General features: G+C 37.5%; 2 protein-coding genes and 1 long non-coding RNA gene across 5 annotated transcripts; 1 reads left to right on the top strand and 2 right to left on the bottom strand.

Moving 5' to 3' along the window:
- Positions 1-29: 29 nt before the first annotated feature.
- On the top strand, positions 30-8,828 carry e2f5 (E2F transcription factor 5). The gene is made up of 8 exons (XM_026314462.1): positions 30-190; positions 1,799-1,908; positions 2,225-2,374; positions 2,986-3,106; positions 3,727-4,051; positions 7,679-7,816; positions 8,069-8,107; positions 8,320-8,828. The coding sequence occupies exons 1-8, from the start codon at positions 62-64 to the stop codon at positions 8,394-8,396; spliced, it is 1,089 nt and encodes a 362-aa protein (XP_026170247.1). The 5' UTR covers positions 30-61; the 3' UTR covers positions 8,397-8,828.
- Positions 8,829-8,892: 64 nt separating this feature from the next.
- ackr4a (atypical chemokine receptor 4a) lies at positions 8,893-15,499 on the bottom strand. 3 transcript variants are annotated; one of them, XM_026314460.2, is made up of 4 exons: positions 15,405-15,499; positions 14,931-15,024; positions 13,965-14,039; positions 8,893-12,201 (listed from the first exon to the last, which is right to left on the bottom strand). In XM_026314460.2, the coding sequence occupies exon 4, from the start codon at positions 12,184-12,186 to the stop codon at positions 11,089-11,091; it is 1,098 nt and encodes a 365-aa protein (XP_026170245.1). In that variant the 5' UTR covers positions 12,187-12,201; positions 13,965-14,039; positions 14,931-15,024; positions 15,405-15,499; the 3' UTR covers positions 8,893-11,088. The 3 variants fall into 3 exon arrangements, with proteins under 3 accessions (XP_026170245.1, XP_026170244.1, XP_026170246.1); XM_026314459.2 differs by lacking the exon at positions 15,405-15,499 and adding an exon at positions 15,186-15,321 and having other exon boundaries at positions 14,931-15,059; XM_026314461.2 differs by lacking the exons at positions 13,965-14,039; positions 15,405-15,499 and having other exon boundaries at positions 14,931-15,309.
- A 3,009-nt stretch (positions 15,500-18,508) lies between these two features.
- Positions 18,509-19,822, bottom strand: LOC113134659 (uncharacterized). Its single transcript, XR_003296084.1, has 4 exons — positions 19,681-19,822; positions 19,374-19,405; positions 19,083-19,162; positions 18,509-19,000 (listed from the first exon to the last, which is right to left on the bottom strand). It is a non-coding gene; the product is annotated as an uncharacterized LOC113134659 (long non-coding RNA).
- Between the last annotated feature and the right edge of the window lie 1,387 nt (positions 19,823-21,209).

Raw genomic sequence — 21,209 nt, 5'->3', positions numbered from 1 at the left:
TAGTTAAACACAGGTGGCAGATTAAAAACAAATAAATAAAAGTTTCTTTTATAGAAAGAAGATGGAGTTTGAGACGACGGAGACTGTACGCTCGACATCAAGTCGCCACGAGAAAAGTTTGGGGCTCCTGACGATGAAGTTTGTCAGTTTGCTTCAGGAAGCTAAGGATGGCGTCCTTGATTTGAAAGTGGTCAGTGAAACGGCGAGGCAGGCTCAGTGTTGTTTCAGGGGCTGTTAACGCTAATCTGTTTTTTGTAATGCCACCTTCCAGCACATGTGAACAAAGGGCTGTCAGTCAGAGGGGACAGTCAGGTGCATTGATTATGTACCAATTACTAACAGATGGACTAGCGAGCCGCCATTATCCAGTTTATGAGTGCAGTAAAGTAGCTAACTAAGTTTCCATTTGATGCTGTTTTGTACTAACCACTACATTTCAGAGATATTTTGGAGTAACGTTATTTTTCTGCTCCAGTCATCTTACTGCTCCAACGTTAGTCACTTTTCGGATTTAGTTAGCTTAAATTCACAGGATGTGTATCTATCATTTTTGCAGTGAAATAATAACCCAGCTCATACTGAACATTAACTATATTAGCTATAAGTGTTCCTGAAGGTCCACAAAATGACTCATTACTGATCCTCTCTCCATATAGATTTAAACGTGGCCTAATGAAACCACGCATAATTCGTAAAGCAGCCCCATAATGATAATGTCATGTAACGTTAATCAGAGCGGCGAGCATAGGACAACGTATATTTTATGTAATAACACCAATTAAAATCAGCCTAATTAAATCAGAGTGAAATTGAATCACTAATTGTACTGCAGACTCCATTGAAACTCCTTTTAATGACCTGCGGAGGTCCCCAGAGTGCACATTGGGCCCCACAACGATGCACTGTATTTGACAGCAGGCTTGCTGTCCAGTACTGTGGTTCCTATTTTTTTGTAATCATAACCTGCAAATCAAAATATCACCAGTTCCATATGTCTGTGGATTATGAGCAGACAAACCAAAGGGTATATATATATATTTTTTTTGTTCAGACAAAGGGGAAGTACAATTATCAGTAATTTGTGACACTGAGGTTTTGAGCCTTACATTGAGAACCGCTAATCAGACACTCTCTCCTTTTAATTCAACATAGCAGCTGTAAACCACTGCTGAGCTATTTAAATTGTCATATTTTTTTATCAGCTAGGACTGTGAGTAAAAAATTTTTGGCATTAATTTTATTTGTAGCTTATACAAAAAAGAGTTGACATAAATTTTAATAGTTGTAAACAAATAATGTCATATTTTTGCTTAGAAACATTTATCAAAAATGTTGAATAATTTTCAATTAATCAACTTTCTTTTCAGTTTTAGCTGCCTTCAGTGTTTTGACATGACTATATTGTCCCCATATCTGCCTATTATTATTTTTTCTAAACATTTGCCTCCATTTATCACATTGATAAGTACTTTTCCCTCTCTTCTTGCGCGCCAAAGCTTGGTAATGCTTACCCAGCAGGCTACTTATATCCTTTATCTTCCCTCCTCCTTCCTTTTCTTCTATTGTATAACTGCCAAGGAGGTGAATTTGCTTTTTGTGGAGCTTAACTTGCCAAATTCTTTATTTTTTGCCTTTGCTTAAATCTCTGTTTTTACCTCATGCACTGCTTGCCATTGAAATTTCAGGTTTTCTCATGTTGACTGTTAACTGTCAGCGATGTACCTCGTCAGTGATGGTTCACATTAATCTGTCTAAGTAGCCTAAGACCCTTTATGGAAATGTCTGTCTGAATTAAAAGGCTGCAGACAGCTTGGCAGTGAAGCAGAAGAGGAGGATATATGACATCACCAATGTACTGGAAGGAGTGGGGCTGATTGAGAAGAAAAACAAGAATATTATTCAGTGGAGGTGTGAAAAGTTTTTTTTTTAATATTTTCATATTCTAAAATCTATTTGAACTTTTGAATATTGTCCATGGTAATATTTTCACAGCTCTTCCTTTGCAATATATAACAACAGGCATCTTCTTCACCTTAGGCTCAGCAGAAGATAATTAAATTACTTATTTTTTGGTAGAACCAGTTCAATTTGTTATTATCCAGACACAAAAGCTTACATGTGGCAAATATTGGCCGGTGACACTAACATTTTCTTTTTTACCAAATTTGATTAGCGAGCATATTTCACCCTTTCTTCTCTCATCTTTTATCTTCCCTGTTTCAAGGGGCAAGAACACAGGCAGCCAAACTCAGGAGATGGTGGAGCAGGCAAAAGCATTAAAGGCACAGATCTCTGAGCTGGAGGTCCAAGAGAAAGAGCTGGACAGCCAGAAGGCATGGCTGGAGGAGAATATCAAACACATTCATCACGATCCCCTCGCCAGCACATATCCTTTTATGCGATCTGACTTTAAATTTTGATGTTTTTAGGATGTTCAGTCTTTGTTTAGTCCAATTTTAGGTAACCTTTTTGTGTATTCTTTTGGCACTCATCGTTTTTTGCAGTATCGAGTGCACAAACTATGCTAACATTTCCTACGGGAAGTTAAAACTGGATACACTTCCATTCTTACGTTGTAAAATAAGAATAAAGCAACTTACTTTTCCACTGAGCAAATTAGGTGATTAAAACATCTGCTACTGCTTTACATGTGATGTGATTCAAGTAAAATGTCACTTGGTGTATTTTGTATTCTTGATTCTTTTTTCTGTCTTGACAGTCTGTAATTCTAGTCCTCCAGAGGCCCCATTTACTAATTCCAGAAGGAAAGAAAATCCCTGCTTAATCTTTTTAACATTGTTTGCTTATTGAACAGCGAAAATGCTATAAAGGGAGGATTATAAATATAATTGCTATTGTCAGTCTCTTGTGAAATAACAGCCAGGTTAATCCTGACATGTACAATGCTCAGTCTTGTTTTTCCAGTTTATTGTCTTCATCCCACCTCACCCCTACCCATAAGTTATACTTCTCTTGTGTTCCTTAACACGTCTGCACTTATAAATTTGTGACCCATGAAGACATATGCAATGCCTTCAGAGGAGACACTCTTCTTGCTGTTGTGGCTCCTGTTGGCACACAGCTGGAGGTGCCACTACCAGAAATGGTCAGCTACTTCTTTAAAACTTTCTTTATTGATTTGGACACATACAATTTTATTATGTGCTTTGTTTAGAGTGTTAGTCACCAGAAGTTAGTTATTCATCATGTTTCATGTGGTTAACCACATGTAGCCGGTTACAAACAGGCCACTGTGATGATAGGTTTTTATGGCTTATGAAGTGGAATTGGAAAGAGCTGGCTAATGAGGCACAGAGCCCTGTACATATTTGGCTGTGTATACTATATGTGCCAGTATGTATTTGCTGTAACATCAATCAACTTAGTTTCATTAATTGATGCAAAACCTTTGGTAACAGTACAGTGTACTACAATTTACATATTTTTGTTGAACTGTGGTTCTAACTTAGGATTCCTTGAAAGAGACTGCTTTGATTCATAAATATCCAAGTATAAATGAATAGTGTCTTTTTCTTTCAAGAATTAAAACTTAAAGTTGATTTTGTTTGGCTAGAGAGAGAACTGTAGAATTGTTTAATTCATTTCTGTGGGTTTGTCATTATAAGTGACCCCTTTCATGTACATATAGCCAAGTGTCTTATTTTGTATAAAAATATCAACTTTAGCTGCTTTAATGACAAGCTTGTCAACAATTGCTGTTCTTAGGGCCAGACTGGTCTGAATAAGTACCAGGTGAACCTACGCAGCGACTCAGCTCCCATCCAAGTCATGCTTATCAACAGGGATTCAGACTCCACAATACCTGTGGTCTTCCCTGTGCCACCCACTGACGACATCTGTCCAATGCCAACTCCACCAAGCACCCCCGCCAGCCTGCAGAAGTTCCCCGTTTCAATGTCTGTGTACTCCACGCCTAACACTACCTCCTCCTACTGCAGCCAGGACTCTTTCTACTCAGACCACCAGGCGGTGCTGCCAGAACACAATGAAATGCTGACGCCATCATCCACCCCTCCTGATGTGCAGATGGGTAAGAACAGAGACTTTAAAATTTAAGCACTTTAATGCTATGAAGCTCCTCTAGAAAACCACCAAAATGTTTAAGGGAAAGTCTTGGCACTTTAATATTTTTGTGCAAAAACACATTTTATACGGTAGAAACTTTGCACATAATAATGGAAAGATTATTTTGTCAAATTCAACTGCAGCTGCAGTAACTTTATAACAAATTGTAGTCCACCTTTTCAGTCCAAAGTACTAGCCCCCGGGCTACTTTCATTATCCTTTCTAAGATCCTCCATCATTATCAACCTGAAATAACATATACGAGACAGTCTGAAGAGACCTATTTGCTATTTCTACCATTAATTTTACTTTCAAGGTCTTGCATACTCATGTTACATGACTACACATTCTTCCACTTATTTTGCCTGGTAGGAAATATAGAGCCTGTGCTTCAGCAAACTCTTCCTCAATTTCCTGAGACATTAAAAGATGTCCTGTGGAACTTTCTTGTAAATGTTGGGACGTTTGCTTTCTGTGTCAGTTACCAAAATGCATTGTGTTTATCCCTAAAGTTTAAAAACCCAGTTTAATGCCTTTTCTAACTCTTTGCATGTTGATTTAAGTATTTAGAAGCTTGCATTATTTACTTATTCCCTGCCTTTGCTGGTATAATGTTGCATTTCATGGCACATCACCAACACTTGTAGATAAGTGGAGTAACATGAAAGCAGTGGTAGGGATGTGAATTACATTTTAAAATGCCTTCAAAGACCAATAGAGATCAAAAGCTCCACAGCGAAACTTGTTAAGTGAAAGGTCAGTGACCTCTTCTCGAGCTTTTCTCAAATTTACCCTGAGCAGTGTGTTAATAGACCAGGATAAGTGAAAACACCTTGATGGGTGTGCAGAGCTTTAAAAGCCAAAATTAAGAGCAGCTAGATTTGTTGGGAAACAGGAACTAATGAATATCGTCTGAGTCAGTCGATTACATAAATCTGGCTTATTTCACAAGCCCAACCAGTAAAATTAGAGTTTCCACACCTGAGGGTCTCAGTGCCATATGCTGTTTTGATTATTTTTTTAATGTCTCGTCTTACACATAGATCTGTATTTCATTATAGCAACAAGAAAATGTTTTGCCTACAAGGTAGTCTAAATATTAGAAACACAGCCCAGCACAAATTTATCGCAGGACAAATGTATTAGATTAGTTTAAAAACTCTGTTGGTTTTAGTAACACTCATTTGTCCAATAACTAAAAGTAATGCATTGCTCAATGGTGTTGTCAGGAAATCAATTCCTGGAGACAACCGGTAAGACTGGCATCAAATGAATCATGTGAATTTGGTTCATTATCGTTTTGAAGAAAGTAGCCACTCAGCAGCTGACTCAGAAATATCAGATGTCAGCACTCTGTAACATGCAAGAACAGGAAACATGTATCCGTAATCCTCTCTGTATATCAGGCAACTATAAAAGTGCTATATAAGTTGAGATGTCTTGTCTACATCCAGCATGTTGAAGTCTCAGAGAGTTAATTTTCACAGTGCAAATAAATTAAGCAAAACCTAGAAAAATGGCATTTTAGCATAATGGCAGTAAGGCATACATAGTTGTATATATTTTAATTTGCTTAATAAACATAATTATAAGTCAACATACTGTGGATATGAAAGCACACCCAGTGACAAATACCCATACAGAAATTTATATTTTAATTTTGTAAACACATCAAGATGTTGAAATCTAATGTTTGGCTTAGAAACTCTCATTGTATAAGTATTTTCCTACATCAGCCTTAACTTGTAAATGTTCTGTCCATTTTCATCAGTGTAAAATACCTTGCAGAATCATTTGATATTTTTAGAAACTGTTCAGAACATCTCTAGTGGGAATAAAGCAAAAACATCCTGAGTTAAAGCAAAGAAAATAAGGCTACAAGATTTTCCCCTGCATCAGTTTTATGTAGCAACTCAGAATCAAATTCATTGCAGTATAAGGTCTGATCCTTTTGTAAGGAGCAGAGCTTGATTGTAAAGAAAACTTTTGTGGATAGAAATTTGATTGAACCCAAATTAAGGGACCTGTTATGCATTTGTAGAGCTAAACAAAAAAAGAGAGGTTTATAGCACTGTTACAGATGATGGTGTTCAGACACCATGTATCTCACATGACACCCTGCATCGCCTAAAAGCAGATTAAACTCAGGATGAATCCCAATTCCACTAATTGCTTCCATGTTTCCCTGACTTATTTCTTTTGCAATAAAAGGACACTTTCCAACTGACATGAGGCGTCCTTTCCTCTGATCCTTAATTATAAAGTGTCCAATCACAAACTGATTTTGGATAAAGGGGCATATCAATCTGGATCAGACTTCCATGGAGGATGCACTTGTTGTACCCTTGTTAAAGCTCTTCTAGGCAGGTCCTCGCTCCTCAGAGCAGATATAAAAGCTTAGGGACATCCTTCGTCATGGTGGACTGTGAAGACTTCTGGGTCAACAGAGGAACGGAGAATGATAAAATAAGGGAATTAGGATTCACCCAGAGAGGTTTTTTTTGTGTAAGAGACTTGCCATTTGTGTCAAAGACAAACCACTTCCTTACCCAGATTTAGATTTCTAAGAGAAGGGTGAGTCTGTGTTGCACCAAGTGTGTAATCATACTTGTGGCAAAAATGAACAAAATCAAAGTGACACTGTCAAAGTGAAACTCAAGTCAGACCTTCCCTCCAGAAAAAAATGAATAGCTAACACAGCAGATTTACCAAACAGCCTTTACTTTGTCTGTCCCACCTGAAATTATTTTGAAGATTTTCTTGAAAGAAAGACAAATATTTCTGGGGCAGCTGTGTTGGGCCATATGCTTCAGCAAGAGGTAGATGGACATACATTTTTGTGTGTTGCATTGTTACTGTTCTGCATTTTTGCTCCACAAAGTTCTCATTGTTGCTACACCGTAATCACTGTTTTTCTTCAGGCATTAACAGATGAATGTAATCAGACTATGAATGATGCTGGTGCATGATTGATTACATTCTTCCTAATAGACAAAGCTGTTGTGATGATAAGCCAAGAAAATAAAACACAAAATGCAGTTTTAAATTCATAAACCATTTTAACAATGTAACTAGTCCTTTTAATAAGTTTTAGAGTTGATATTTTCACTTCAGCGCCAAATTAGTTGCTATATGTTCTGGCCATATTGATCTATTTCTTATGGTGCAATGATTTGCTGCAGTCCTCATGGTAAGCTAGGCTGAAAAGCTGCTGACTGCAGCTTTATGTTGCCAGAATGTTATGATAATGGCATCAAGCTTCTCCTCTGAATCTTGGGAAGAAAATAATTAAGCAGATTGATTATAATGTCACACCTATATCTACTCTTTATAAGGCTTCCACTCTGTGCTGTAATCCTCATTTCAAATAACAAAAAGCACAGAAATAAGATTTTGAAGATTTTCTACACATTTCAATGCCTGTAATTTTAAAAACAGCAGATTCAATGCTCTGTGTTTTTTCCTAAATATAGTTACTACATTTCTAATTAACAAAACACAAATACTTCTCTCTGCTTTCCATGTCTGAAATGTAAAAGGGACTTCACATTATCGTTAAGCATTCTTCCTATACCTCCTCCTTCTCCTGCAGACTGCCACAGTCAGCCAGCTACAGTGTTGGAGCAGCAGCAGATAGACCTAGCAGGCCCAGAGTTCCAGTCTGTGCTGGACATGAACAGCATACTGAAGCTCAGTTCTGCTGGAGACCACATGAAGGATGACAGAGAAGGTGTGGGCATGTGAACTCACTGTATTCTGATTGCATCCAGCAGTGGGGCTCATGGGGAATTTAATGTTTGCTTCACATTTGTTTCAGTTATGGTTCTTTTGAGGCTTTAAGGTCTAAGCATTGGACCTGAACTGATGGTTGATAACATGCTCATACTTTGGTATACTCTGCTGAAACCTGGCTTTTGTGTCTATTACAACCTGATGTTGCATAGTCACACAGTATATAAACATGTTTTCCCTTTTCTTGTAGAAGCTGTTGATTTGATTGATGAGCTTATGTCTACTGATGGTAAGCATCTGAAAACATAGCTTAAGCTTCATAAATAAGAAGTTGTGTCAGTGCTACATCACACAACATCACTATGTCTCATCAACCCATTGATCAACCAGTGTTGCCATTTCTAGAGCTATGAAATAAAGATCTATACCTAGTGTTTCTGTCTTTGACTTATTTATGTTTTACAGTGTCTTAATTGTTGCTTCTCTCTCTGCTACCTGTAGACCCAGACTACAGCTTCAACCTGGATGGCACCGAGGGAGTGTGTGACCTGTTTGATGTGCAGATCCTCAATTACTGATGACTGACAGTGACTGCTGTGTGCTTGTACTACTCTGGAAGAGCTTTTTGTCTTTCACTAAAGGTGCTTTAAACACACCTCTTCCCTTTTTGTTACAATTACCTTTAACACACACAAAACCCTAAAACAATTTTAATTTCAACACAAAGCAAATGCCAGAATAAATTAACCATATGATCCTGATGTAGACTGGGGTAATTATGTCTGTACTGGGTTTTTCAGTTGTTTGGGGGCTATCTGAAAGATTCCAGACAGATAAGGTGCCTCAGAGGAAGTAAGCCATGACAAATGTTTCAGCCTTCTGCTGCATTTTTGCTTGTATTTTTCCCACAACCAATTGAAAGTCTGAGACTTTCTGTAGTTTATCAGCTTTTGGGACTGTAACAGTGTTCTCCTTTAGTTGATATTTACAGTGACTTGTTCGGTATTGGCTTTTTTTTTTTTTCTTCTTTTTTCTTTAGGGTATGTAAGTAATTTTCTTTACTTGTGAAGGATGTTGTGTAAAAAACTAACAAATTTCATGGTTATATTTTTTAAAATGGCCTGTTGTATTTAATAGGTTTTGGTTACGTTTTGTAACTGTGTTCTCATGAAAAAGGGCTGTTTTCTTTTATAAATTATTGTGACACTGCCATTTTAGTCCCCTGAGTTTTTTGTTTTTAAATATTTCCTTTCAAAGCTTGTTATATATTTGAACAGGTAGTATTTTTACTTAATTTAAGTAAATACAATTGGTTCTAGGCTGTTGAAACTGAAGCTGGTTGACTGCCTTAATTGTAATTTAATGATTGAATTAGCCACATTTGTACATTCATAGTTTTGTTTGATTAAAAGAAGTCATGTTTTTGTTACATATTGTCATTTATTTGCACATTTAATTTTTTTTTGCAATACATGAGTAATCTAAGCTGTATGCTAACTATAGGCTAAAATACAAATATATAATGAGGGAAGGAAGATAGTCACATATTATTAATAACAGATATTCAGCTTTCATCATGCAAGACTTTAAGAAAAGCTGTCTTAAATGATACTGAATTTCAAAGTTTGGTCCACAGGTTGAAATGTTTTCTTTTTTGGCAGAGTGAAATGTTTTGCTGCGTTAACAGATGGTAAACCTTAGTCAGATGGTTTCCACATGACAGCACGCATGCCGGAGCATGACCTTCAGTATCGCTTGAGGGCAGCTGGGATACAGGGAAAAAGGTAATAAATATTAAAATTGAACAAATATGAACAATGCATCTATTCTGCTCAGAACTTCTGATATTCCCTTCTTTTTGAGAGCTTAGTGATTTGACAAACCACAACATGTGTCACAGGAAAAACAACCACTGGTGCAATGGAAATTTAAATCATTTTAACCATGTGGTGCTGTGTTTATGTCAAACATACAGCTGGAGACTGAACCAAGGAATGTAACTGATTTGCAAAGAAAAACACTGGCCTGTTTATTTAAATAGGTTCAGGGTTGACGAATGCTGGACATGGACTTCATTGTTGGAATGTATGCCCTCCCTCTCTGTGAAGCTGCTCAGACATACTAAGAATGTTTTCTGGCTGGGCTAAACCAGCAGTTGATGGTTTTCCACCTTTGACTTATAATGAAAACCTGAAAACAGTGTCAGAATGTTTTATAATATCACACCTCTTAGTACACCTTCATCCTATAACTCATATTTTTAAAAAAAAGGTTTAAGTATATTATATTTAGATTTCAGGTTGTGCAGACTTTCTTAAAAATACTGTAAACAACTAAAAGATGTACAGTTGCATGTTTTTCAGCTATATTTCTACAGGCAGAATAAAGGATCAAAGGCACTGTGTTTGCACACTACACCACTGTGAGAGATTAGATTATTTGAGCTATACAGTGATCTAAAATGATTTATCTTCTCTTCTTACCAGTGGTGCAGGCATTTGTAGTACATCTGGTTTATAGTGTGGGCAGATGTGTAACATTAACTGGATCAAGAGGATTTACTTCCAATTAAAACAAGCAAGCTAATAAATAAAGCTGTTTTCCAACAGTGTAAAGTTCCATCTCCTACGTACTTTCACAGAGAGATCTTCTTTCTTCTTGTTTTATGAGGTTTTAGCATGAATCTCAGTTGCACTTTGTACTGTGTGAGAGTTTCTTGTGAAATCAATATGCTATCTCAGGTGGAGCATCAAAAACAACCTTGTTTAAGCTTGTGTGCTATCTGTTTCTGTTTTTGATTCTGTAGAACTGTTTTCTGTAAAACAACTTCAATTTGAAGTTTAAACATACCCACTATAACCCAGCCAGCATGTCCATGTGGGCCCCATTAGGGTTAAGTTTGGGCTGCAAATATGGGTCCCAAGTGGGTTTGTCCATGGCTTCTATGGTGGCCCCACCTGTATTTGCCCATATGGGTTCAAGTGGGTTCTGACTGCATTTCTTGTGGGGCCCAACTGGTTGACTTACATGAGACCTAACTTCAAATTGAACTTGTTTCACAGAAACAGTGGCCGCTGGCTGGTTATTGTCATGTTTATGGTTTTTCTAAAATAAAAATGCATCTCTTCATCCATTACTCACAACAGAGAAACACAATCTTCTTTACTGTTTGAACGTAAACTTACATATATCTTTTAAGAGCATTTTAATAAATGAGCAATACTTATAATAATAATATATACTGTACGTCTTTCACCATCAAGTACAAACTCATATTGAAAATGTGTTTGTCTCTTGAGATGCACTGTTAAATGACATTTCTATCCCTTCCTCCTCTGCAGGATGTTCCCTTCTCCTCCTCCGTCTCTTCTCGCCAAACTTCTTGGCCACTTTCATCATGTGCTGTCTGAAGGAAGACCCCATAAATGCATAGAGGATCGGGTTGAGGCAGCAGTGAGTGAGAGCCAAGCTCTCTGTCACCTGAGCTGCCTGATCCAGCGCTTTACTCGTCCCACAGTGGGTCACTAAAACATAGACTTTGTCCATCGTTCGATAGACCTTTAACACATTATAAGGCAGCTGTGTGACCACAAACACCCCCACTACAATTAGAAGAACACGCAGAGCTTTCCACTTCTTGCCTCTGCTCTCAATAGGGAGATCCTTTAGTACCCGGCCCATGGTCCAGTAACAGATCCCCATAACCAAGAGAGGGAGCAGAAATCCCAGCAGCACTTCAATTATCTCCAGGACAGCTTTACCTCCTACAGTCATAGATGGAGGGTAAATAGCTAGGCAGATGTTCCTGTTAGATGCCCACTTCACTTCTGAGAATATTAAATCAGGAAGACCAAGCATGAATGCTGTCACCCAAACAACTAAACACACCTTCCAGCAGTGTCTCCTGTTAACCACCCTCTGCAACAGCCCTCTTTGGTCTCTACCTTGTGCTTTGGCTAATGCTATGTACCGATCCAGGCTGATGCAGGCCAGCAGCAGCATGCAGCAGGTGAAGTTGACTGTGTAGCAGGCCGAGATGATCTTACAGGCGACAGCCCCCAGCTCCCAGCCCCTCGCCGCATCCGCTGCCCAGAAAGGGAGCGTGAAGAGCAGGAGCAGGTCGGCCACAGCCAGGTGTGTAAGGAAAGCATCTGCCATGGTTTTCAAGCGTTTATGGTAGGCGTAGACGGCCACGACTAAGGCATTTCCTGCCACTCCCACCACCAGACACACTGAGTACATGATGGGGAGGAAGAGGGCAGCAAAGGAACGGATGTCAGCCTTCTCACACAAAGAGGGATAGTCTTCATAGCTAAAGTTAAAGCTGATGTTTTCATGGTAAAAGTATCCCTCCTCTGAGACATCCATGTTCAATAGGCAGAGCTGTGAAAGAGATCATTTTGGATCACTTGTCTGTGGCCTTTAACATTAACAGCTTTGCATGTGTAATAATGTGCATATCTACAGTGGTGGAAAGGCTTTATGTACATTTACTCAAATATATTACAGTGAAACGGCCTTTACACCACCTTTAGTTACCAATTTTCAAATGGTGAATGTGGATTAGTTACAAGAGGGATTTAAAGGTGCAGCGTGTAAAATGTGAAAGGTTTAGGGGCATCTAGGGGTGAATTTGGAGAATGCAACATTCCTAGTACCCCTTATATCCCCACCCCTTCCCCACACCCCATTTCCAGGCCCAAGGGAAATTACAGTGGTGATCGCATTTAAAACAAAATGTGCTTCCTTGTCTAGAGCCACTGTTTGGTTTGCCTATGAATACTGTATAACATTTCTGCTGATAGATGCTGCTAAATATTACACATTGATCCTTTAAGTGAAATCCTCCTAATGTGGTTAGACTGCAAAAAAGTGAAGCTGGTTATACATTTATTGTGCAATACAGGGCTCCACACTGTGACGCTGCTTTGCCAGTCACTGTATACACCAGCTAATGAGGCTAGCCTGGACATGACATGATGATTCTGGCTCTCTATATAGTGGGTGGATGTAGCTAGTCAGCCCAAATGTCATCTGTTTGGAAAGATTTCTGTGACCCGTGCCTGAGGTCAACTTGATTCGACAAAACAAGGGTGGGTTTTGTTATAAAAATTCTAAAAAATGTTTTTTTTAAACATCTTTAGGATGCCAAAAAAGACACTTAAAAGATGGAACATATTTTTCAAGTTGATTTGTGTTTACACAGCCAGCACTCCGCTAGAGCCACAATGTGTAGATACTTGGGAGTTTCTTTGGCAGAGGAAATGTAGTAAATCAAAAAGGAGCACAGATTTAAAATTTCCAAAAGGAAATTTAATTGCTAATTTAAAGCAACAAGTAAATCTCAAGTTTGTGTCTGGAATAATGATCTCAATAGAATAATACAATGCACTTTGGAAATAATCTTTATTTTCCAGCTGACCTAGAACTAGATTTGGCTCTAATGTAGGAAATATGTGGAAACAAACATTCTTCTGGTTTGAGAAACTACATGCACAGAAGACACTCCAAGCTGCAGATGGTTGTTGTATTGTAAGTTATTGCACAAATTATTGTACCGTGATAGGATCAATGCCAACATCCCCCGTCAACATCTGGCCATGATGTTGTAACCTGAATAAAGCCTTCATTCTACTTGTCTGCACTGTGATAAGCATGAAGGATAAATAATTTTGTCAAAGGTATCAGACTCTCATGGTGAGCCACAGTACCTGCTGAGATTTCACCTCCCACACCTTAAGATAAAGTGATAAATGTAGCAGTCGACTAAAAGTCTATTTGATCTTGACTTGTAGTGGAGAAGAGGTATAACTCAGTCTGAAATGAGTAAATATATCTGAAGTAAAGTTAGTACTCATTGCCAAAATGTGACTGTAAACAGTCTGCACCTGTACTGTAAAGTTAAATTATCATTTAATGTAATATGACATCTGAAGTACTTTGACATCGTGATCTTTTTTACAAACTTGTTAAATGACCTTGAAGTTAAAGAAATAATCACTGACACACTTGGAGCTGTCTGTCACATAAATCATAGGCTGCTGAAATGTCAGTGGAGCAGTTCACGGAGCAGTCAGGTGCAGTTCACGAAGAAACGGTTTAAAAAGAGAGATGTAAGGTTAAAGCTGCAGCATTTAGATACTCACTGTGTTTTATTTAACTCTCTATCCCGTCTGTCTGTCCAGTGTTCAATTTGCAATGCTCAGCTTTGGCTGGACTCCCTGTTCAGAGTAAAGGTTTGTTTTTTACACTTGCGCAGCACTAATGGGCGGATTATAACTTGGTCTGTGTTTTGACAAAATAAGCAATGCATGAGTTTACAAAAGAAAAAAATAGGCTATGTGAGGGAGCCTGCTACTATGGAAACAACAAATAATTTGTCTTGTATTATAGATTAAATTACTACTTTTAGTATATAAAGTAATTGAAATATTTACTGTCACACATGATAAAACCATGCAGCAAGTCCTCTTGTTTCTGAAGCTGGACCCAGCAAATACTTAGTCAGTAGCCTATAGTTGTTTTCCTTTGATCAACTAATCAATGAAGTGGCTAACAGTGGCAGATCTAGTTTGATGCTGATGATTTGTACTTTTACTCAAGTAAAAAGATGACTTCATTCAGCACTGTATTGCTATTCTTACTTTAGTAAAATATCTGAGTAGCTGCTTCTTCCCCCATTGATCAATGTCTTATCAAATATGTCAAATCACTGCTGTGAGCAAGTTCATTCTGAGCAAGTTCATTTTACCTTTATATCAAAATTTTTTTTTTTCCACATCACAAATGAGAATCTCCCCAGTCCCACCACCCCTTTACACATATAGCACCAGAGAAAGCTGCAATACATCCCCCTATACAGAGCAGAAACAAACCTATTGAGACACTCAACACATTGTGGCTAAACACTGACAGTTGTAACAATAGCAAAGATTTAGTATTTCCCCTCTCTCCTCATTTGTTTAGGCTAAATTGAAATCAGCAGGGGAAACCACACTGGCAAATGTCCCCCAAATCAAATCACTACATAGAACAAAACTTTTCACTTATTATAGTAGCTATAAGGTGTTGCTGTGAATACACCCAGTAATCAAGTCAGAAACCAGTCTTACCGTTTTTCACTGCTTTGCTTCTCTGGCCAAAGAGCAAATAATCCAGCTGAGTCTTGTAGGTTCCACACTATACACACACTTCTGAGAAGAATGACTCAGAGGAAGAAGTTCAGTTACGGGAGAGAGAAGCTGTATCAAACACCATTTGTTTCAAGTGTTTATGAATGGGGAAAAAAAGACAGAAGTAGATTACTGGCAATTGGTCATTAAACAATACATAAAAGTAAAGAAATGAATGTATGAAAATTCATGTACATTTAAAAATCCATGCCGAAAGATTTTTAGCTCAGCAGGCAAAAGAGAAACCATGCAAAAAAGGATACTGCATCTTAAATATGCAATATTCTAGTCCATTACTCATACAACATACTGCTGCCTCCTTGTAGTGTAGTTCACTGAATTTTATCTGACATCCACACCCACAGTGTTAATAACAGCCCTGCAGCTACAGCCACAAAGAATGTAGAGGATTACATCTGAGGTTAAATCCATTTAGATTTGTTAGAGGCAATTTTCTTCTTTAAAGAAAAAAAAAAAAACGTCTTCTGATCCTCATTCACTCGGGCCAGCAGTAAACACCAGATTCTCTTTTGTTTTCAGAACAAAATTGTTTTGGTTCCTGTCGGTTACAGAAATGTTTATACACATGTAGAGAAAAATCATGGGTTATACATCACCTTTCAGTGCTGGGGAGGTGGCCCATGTGTGTTTACAATACCTTCATTCAAACAATGGAAATGTCTGGGGAAAAAAAATGCAGAGTGCACATCCACAGTCTTCTGTCAATAGCAGATGTTCAGTGGTGTTGAGAGAGCATCTGAAAATAATTACAAAGAACGTCCTTCTCTTTGGTGCCTCTCCAGGTGGTCGTATCCTCATTGACTAGTCAGGAAGCCCCCAAAGCTTCGGTGTGTAAAATATGTGTTGCAAGTTTGCTTTCACAGTCCAAAGACAGGATGTTTAGCTAAACCAGCTAATTCAAGATGTGAGTATGTGCACACTGCAATGTAAACTGTTTGCCAGATAGATGACTGAATATTTTACTTCAAATACAAATGACTTTATTATGATTTATAACCATGGACTTTTCTTGTATCTATGACAAACTTCTGTAGAACACATCCTGTATAGTAGTACAAGCATTTAGTCAATGTAAGAAGAAGCTGTACTCAGATATAGTGTAATAGTACAACATTAAGAAGCCTTAAAGGTGCAGTGTGTAAAATGTGAAAGATTTAGCGCCATGCAGTGGTGAGACTGGAGAGTGCAACCTTTCAGAGCACCACATTTCCAGGTGTGAGGGAGGGTCTTTTCAAACTTAATGCAGCGCTTAGTATTTTCCTGTGGTTACACTCTAATGACAACATATTTATGAATAACAATATTCCATTTCTGCTAATAAATCACTCTAGATAAGATATGGATTAAATGGCTTTAATCCATGAACAATAAAAAGAAGGTACAAGGTTTTTTTCCCCCACCCATGATAATAATAAGAAAATTTGTCATATTAAAAAACAGTTTCTAATAATATTATATTGTGGCTCTAACTTTCTATTGGTACATTATGCAACACAGGGTTAGATGATCTCTTGAAGCAAATCTGTAATTAGTGCAGGTTTTCATGTCAGTTGTCATTTCTCTGGTCCTTGTCTTTGTTCCTCGGACCACTGCAGAAACAAAGGAGAGAAATCACAGAGGAGAGCAGGAATCAATATAACAGTATCCATAGTAACTGTCATTTAATCAGTGAGCTACATTAAAAAAAATACTGTGAGCTCCTTCTGAACTTATTTTTCATGAGTGAACAATTTGCATCATGTTTGTTTACTTACACAACAGTTCACAATGAATGTGATCTCTTTTTAGTTTGGCATCATCACGTCCTAATAATAGCCCTTGATCCTGTTCGAAATCTGTGTGGGCCAAAATCAAAAACATAACTGAATCTTTCCTGTAATATTTTAATATACTTTTAGTTTTTTTATTATTTTGTTTGATATTTTATATCAATATTCATGAGATATTCGCTCTTACCTGGGATGAGATCCTCGTTGTTTTGCTTTCTCTCCTCGCTGGAATGTCTGCAATATATAAAAAGAGTCTGAGAAACAGCTGCTAAATTCAACTCACGCACAAAAAAACATTCATTAATTCATAAAATCAATGAGATGTACACACAAGCAAACTACTGCGTTTTACCTGCTAATGATCAATTTTGTTGATGAACAAAATAAGACATTCAAATCAAACTGTGCTGGTCTTTAGTAATTAATTTTTGAAGATGCATTTACCGGTGGATATGGTTGTTGCTCAATTGTCAACGGCGATGTTGCATCGGACGAAGTGAAGGCTGCGATGAGCAGGAAAACCTGCAGAGACAACAGGATGAGCAGCACAGTTCTGTTCATGGCTGATGAGCTGATGACTCTAATACAGCTGTGAAAGGTCTTTATATATTCACTGCTGAGCACTTTATGTGGCCAAAGATAGAAACATAAGAGGGTATATCCAGATGCAAATTAACCAAATTACCCACTAACAAGGGCACTTAATTACAGACCATTTGAGATAGTTTGTTTAGAAGTGCAATATAATCATCTCTATATATGTGGTATCTGGTATCTCTGCTTCCTTCCCTTGTAGACACTCCTAGGGCATTTCCTGAACAAACGAGTGAACGCAGGTCAGCTGCTTTACAAAGACACGTTATATTTTATAAGTTATTATTTTGCTTTAGGTTACTGTACATAAAGTTGATTAAATGGCACAATGGCTTGGTTGAATAATATTGTGTTGAAAAATCTTTTAGATTTAATAAACTATTGTGTTGTAGTAAATTCAGAGATTGGGTCTGCTTTGATTTTAAGATCAGAACATAGAGAAGTGTAAAGTATAAGTGACCTTGGCAGCTTGAATCCCAGTAGTAGACTGAGGTTGTGTGAGACTGAACCAACCTGTCATGGAGCTCCAGGGCAAAGACTAGTAGAAATAAATGAATTCATGGATTACGCCACAACATTTTAAATGCTGTTGTTGTTTGTCCCACGTTGTTGCAATGTTGACCAGATTTGCTGTGTGGTAGTTTAATTTAAAACAAATATATGTACAGTATGAATCAGATAAATGCAAACAAATACATTTCCCTATGAATGGAATTGAATATATGTAGTATTTCATGCCTAAGTAGATTTTTTTTTCCAGTGTCAGGGGTTTAAAAAGAAGTATTAATCTTTATTGTAGATGTTGATAGCTATTGCATGCTAGTGTAGCATATAAAGACTTTGTGCTCATAATTATTGATTATTGATGTCACCAAAATGGCAAATGTCAAGACAAAAGTTGACTTTTTTTAATAATAAGTAAAGCAACTTTATTGAAGAAAAGATAGTTACATAGTTATACAGAAACACAAACCAAAAGTCCTGAAAGGCTGTTTGTGTGGACAGTCTACAGATATAAAGGTTGCTCTAAGGTGCCCAGTAAGGGTACATAGAAGTACACAGGTGTTTATTGTATCCCAGGCTGTTTATAGCATAGACTGATGAACTACAAATTACTTGCTTTAGCATTTTTTTATGTAATGTGTAGAAAATTTGCAGTAGAAGACATACTGTGAGATATATACATATTTACTGTATACATTTACTGTTTACAATCAGGGACAATGTGAGCAGAACTGCACTCACATACAGGGTAGAAATACATGTTCAAAGGGAAGTAGAAGCTTTAATACCACAAGGTAATCTATGAAACAATGCAAACACAGTACAGTGTGACTGCAGTGAAGATAGATACAAGGTCTTGAGTTATAACTGTTGATTATATAAGAGAACATGTCATATGCAAAGACTGGTTATGAAACATAATGTCAAATTGTATTTTGGCTATGACAACACAGGGAAGAGATTCATTTTGGCCACAATGCAAATTTCATACAATTATTTTAGTTCCAAATAGAAAAGAAAACTAAACTTTCTTAGAATAAACAGAGTAACTCGCTTGAAGCAAATCAAATTAGTGCATGTTTGTTGTCAGGTCTCTGATCTTTGTCTTTCTTCCTCTGATCACTGCAGATACAAAGGAGAGGAATCATTGAAGAGAGCAGGAAGAAGCTTCTTTGCAGGACTTGCATTGTGTTTGTTTACTTACACAACAGCTCAAAATAAGGTGAGCTCTGTTTAATTTGGCATTATGTTTTCATGAGAATAGAAAAGCCTCCTGGTCGATATCTGTGTGGAAAAAATGAGAAACATACATGAGTCCTAATGTGTTCATTTTCATCCCAAATACACCACAAAGATTTTATTTTCCAATGCTTTTCAAATGCCTGCTGCTCAGTTGAAATGACTACAGTTTGCAGCTGGTAATAATAGTGATGCTGTCAGTCTTTTAACTCAGTGGAGATATGTATTAACCTTCACATGAGATATTCGCTCTTACCTGGGATGATTTTTTTGTACATTTGGTCTTTGCTGCAATATACAAAAACAGAAGCAGCTATCAAATACCACTAAACCACAGACACAATAATACACTGATAAAAACAAATGCAAATAAAAAAAACATTAATGATATTGGTACTATTGCTTAAACGAAGGATTTAAGGATTTAAATCGTCCACAAACTGCAAATATAAACAGAACAAAATCATCTGTCAATCAAAGTCATCTCATATCTTTACATGTAGAAACATGAATCAATTATCTCATGACACCATGCAGGGAAATGTCTGCATAGATCTTCTTACCTGACTTGTTTGCTTTTGCCGATCATCATCTGCCATCAGAGCGGCTGCATCAGTGTTAGTGAAGGCTGTGATGAGCAGCAAAACCTGCAGACACAGCAGGACCAGCATTCTGTCCATGGCTGATGAGCTGCAGAGCCTGACACAGCTGCGAAACACACAGGCCTTTTTATACTCACTGCCTTATAATCACTTCCATGTGGGTAAAGAGGAGGGAAGTAAGAGTGTGCAATCAGATGCAAAACAACATATCCACATTAGTAGAAATAGTTTGGCTTTGAGTATGTTTGAGTGAAAGCTAAAAATATTATTGATCCACAGGGGAATTATGGGGCATCAAACCAAGATAAGCCATAACAGAAACACTAATGTGTATATAACTATAACATGGCACAGAGCCAAAGTTCAATACAACTGAATTAAACAAAAAATATAATTCACTTATTGCTTTTCAAAGGCAAACATTTCAATTATGATGTTTAATGTTATTGGTTATTAAGAAGCTCATTCTGTATAAAGTTTGTCAGCTAGCTGTTTGCTGTAAAATTCACAATGCATGTAGGATCAAAGAAAATGGGATACTTGAGTATTTTCACTTCAACCGCTTTATTCTGCATGAAGTACAGAGTGAATCGTTGCTGTAAAAAAGGCTGACTGACTCCACCTTGTGGTCACATTGTGCAGCACTAGAGAGTAAAACATTACTTTGTTTAATGTAGGATTAAGCATTTAGAAACAGACATCTCAGTGAAAAGGCAAACACAAATTAATGTGTCTCTGTAGAAGTAAATGGATGCAGAGTCTGTTGACTGGTCCGTTGTTGGCGGCTGTGTCTGGTCTGTTGACGTGCACCTTGTTTCTTGAAACATCTGTGGCTGGTTTTTGTTTTGTTGACTCAGGAGCAATGTGGAGTGGAGCAGTCAGCCCATGTACTCAGCATCGCTTCCACTTTTCTTTCCAATAGGCCCCTTTATAAAGAAGCAAGAATGAGTTTATAGAGTCTGTCTCCGTTCAGGTTTTTTTTTAATGATGAGCAAAATAAAATATATAAGACTGACATTCATTTTCTTTAGTAAGACTTATCTAAATGGAGGTTTTGTGGGAGATGGTTATTTTATTTTATGACAACAATGAAATAAAATCAGAGTGAAGAGTTTTGACTTACCAAAAGTTTGTAAACCACCACTTCAGTTCCATCCTGGTCTCTGAAAATCGAAAAACCAGCTTTTTGTACCATTCTTCATAGTTTTCACTTCATTGAGCAGTGTACCATAAACACCACATCTGTACAGAACAAATATCAAGTCATCATCTCTCAACCTTTCTTACCCCTGCAGAATGTTGATGGTTATGGCTCAAAGGTCTGGCTGCATCACTAAAAGTGAAGGCTGTGAGGAGCAGGAACGCCTGCAGAGATAACAGGTCCAGGAGCAAACGTCTGTCCATGGCTGATGAATTGAAATGTTCCAAACAGCTGGGAAACACACAAGCAATTAAAAGGGTGTATGCAGCAGCTTAATGACCCATCCACA

Source organism: Mastacembelus armatus, chromosome 17, assembly GCF_900324485.2.
Source record: "Mastacembelus armatus chromosome 17, fMasArm1.2, whole genome shotgun sequence".
NCBI lineage: Eukaryota > Metazoa > Chordata > Actinopteri > Synbranchiformes > Mastacembelidae > Mastacembelus > Mastacembelus armatus.
Note: the sequence above shows the minus strand (reverse complement) of the source record. Positions and strands in the feature narration are given on the sequence as shown.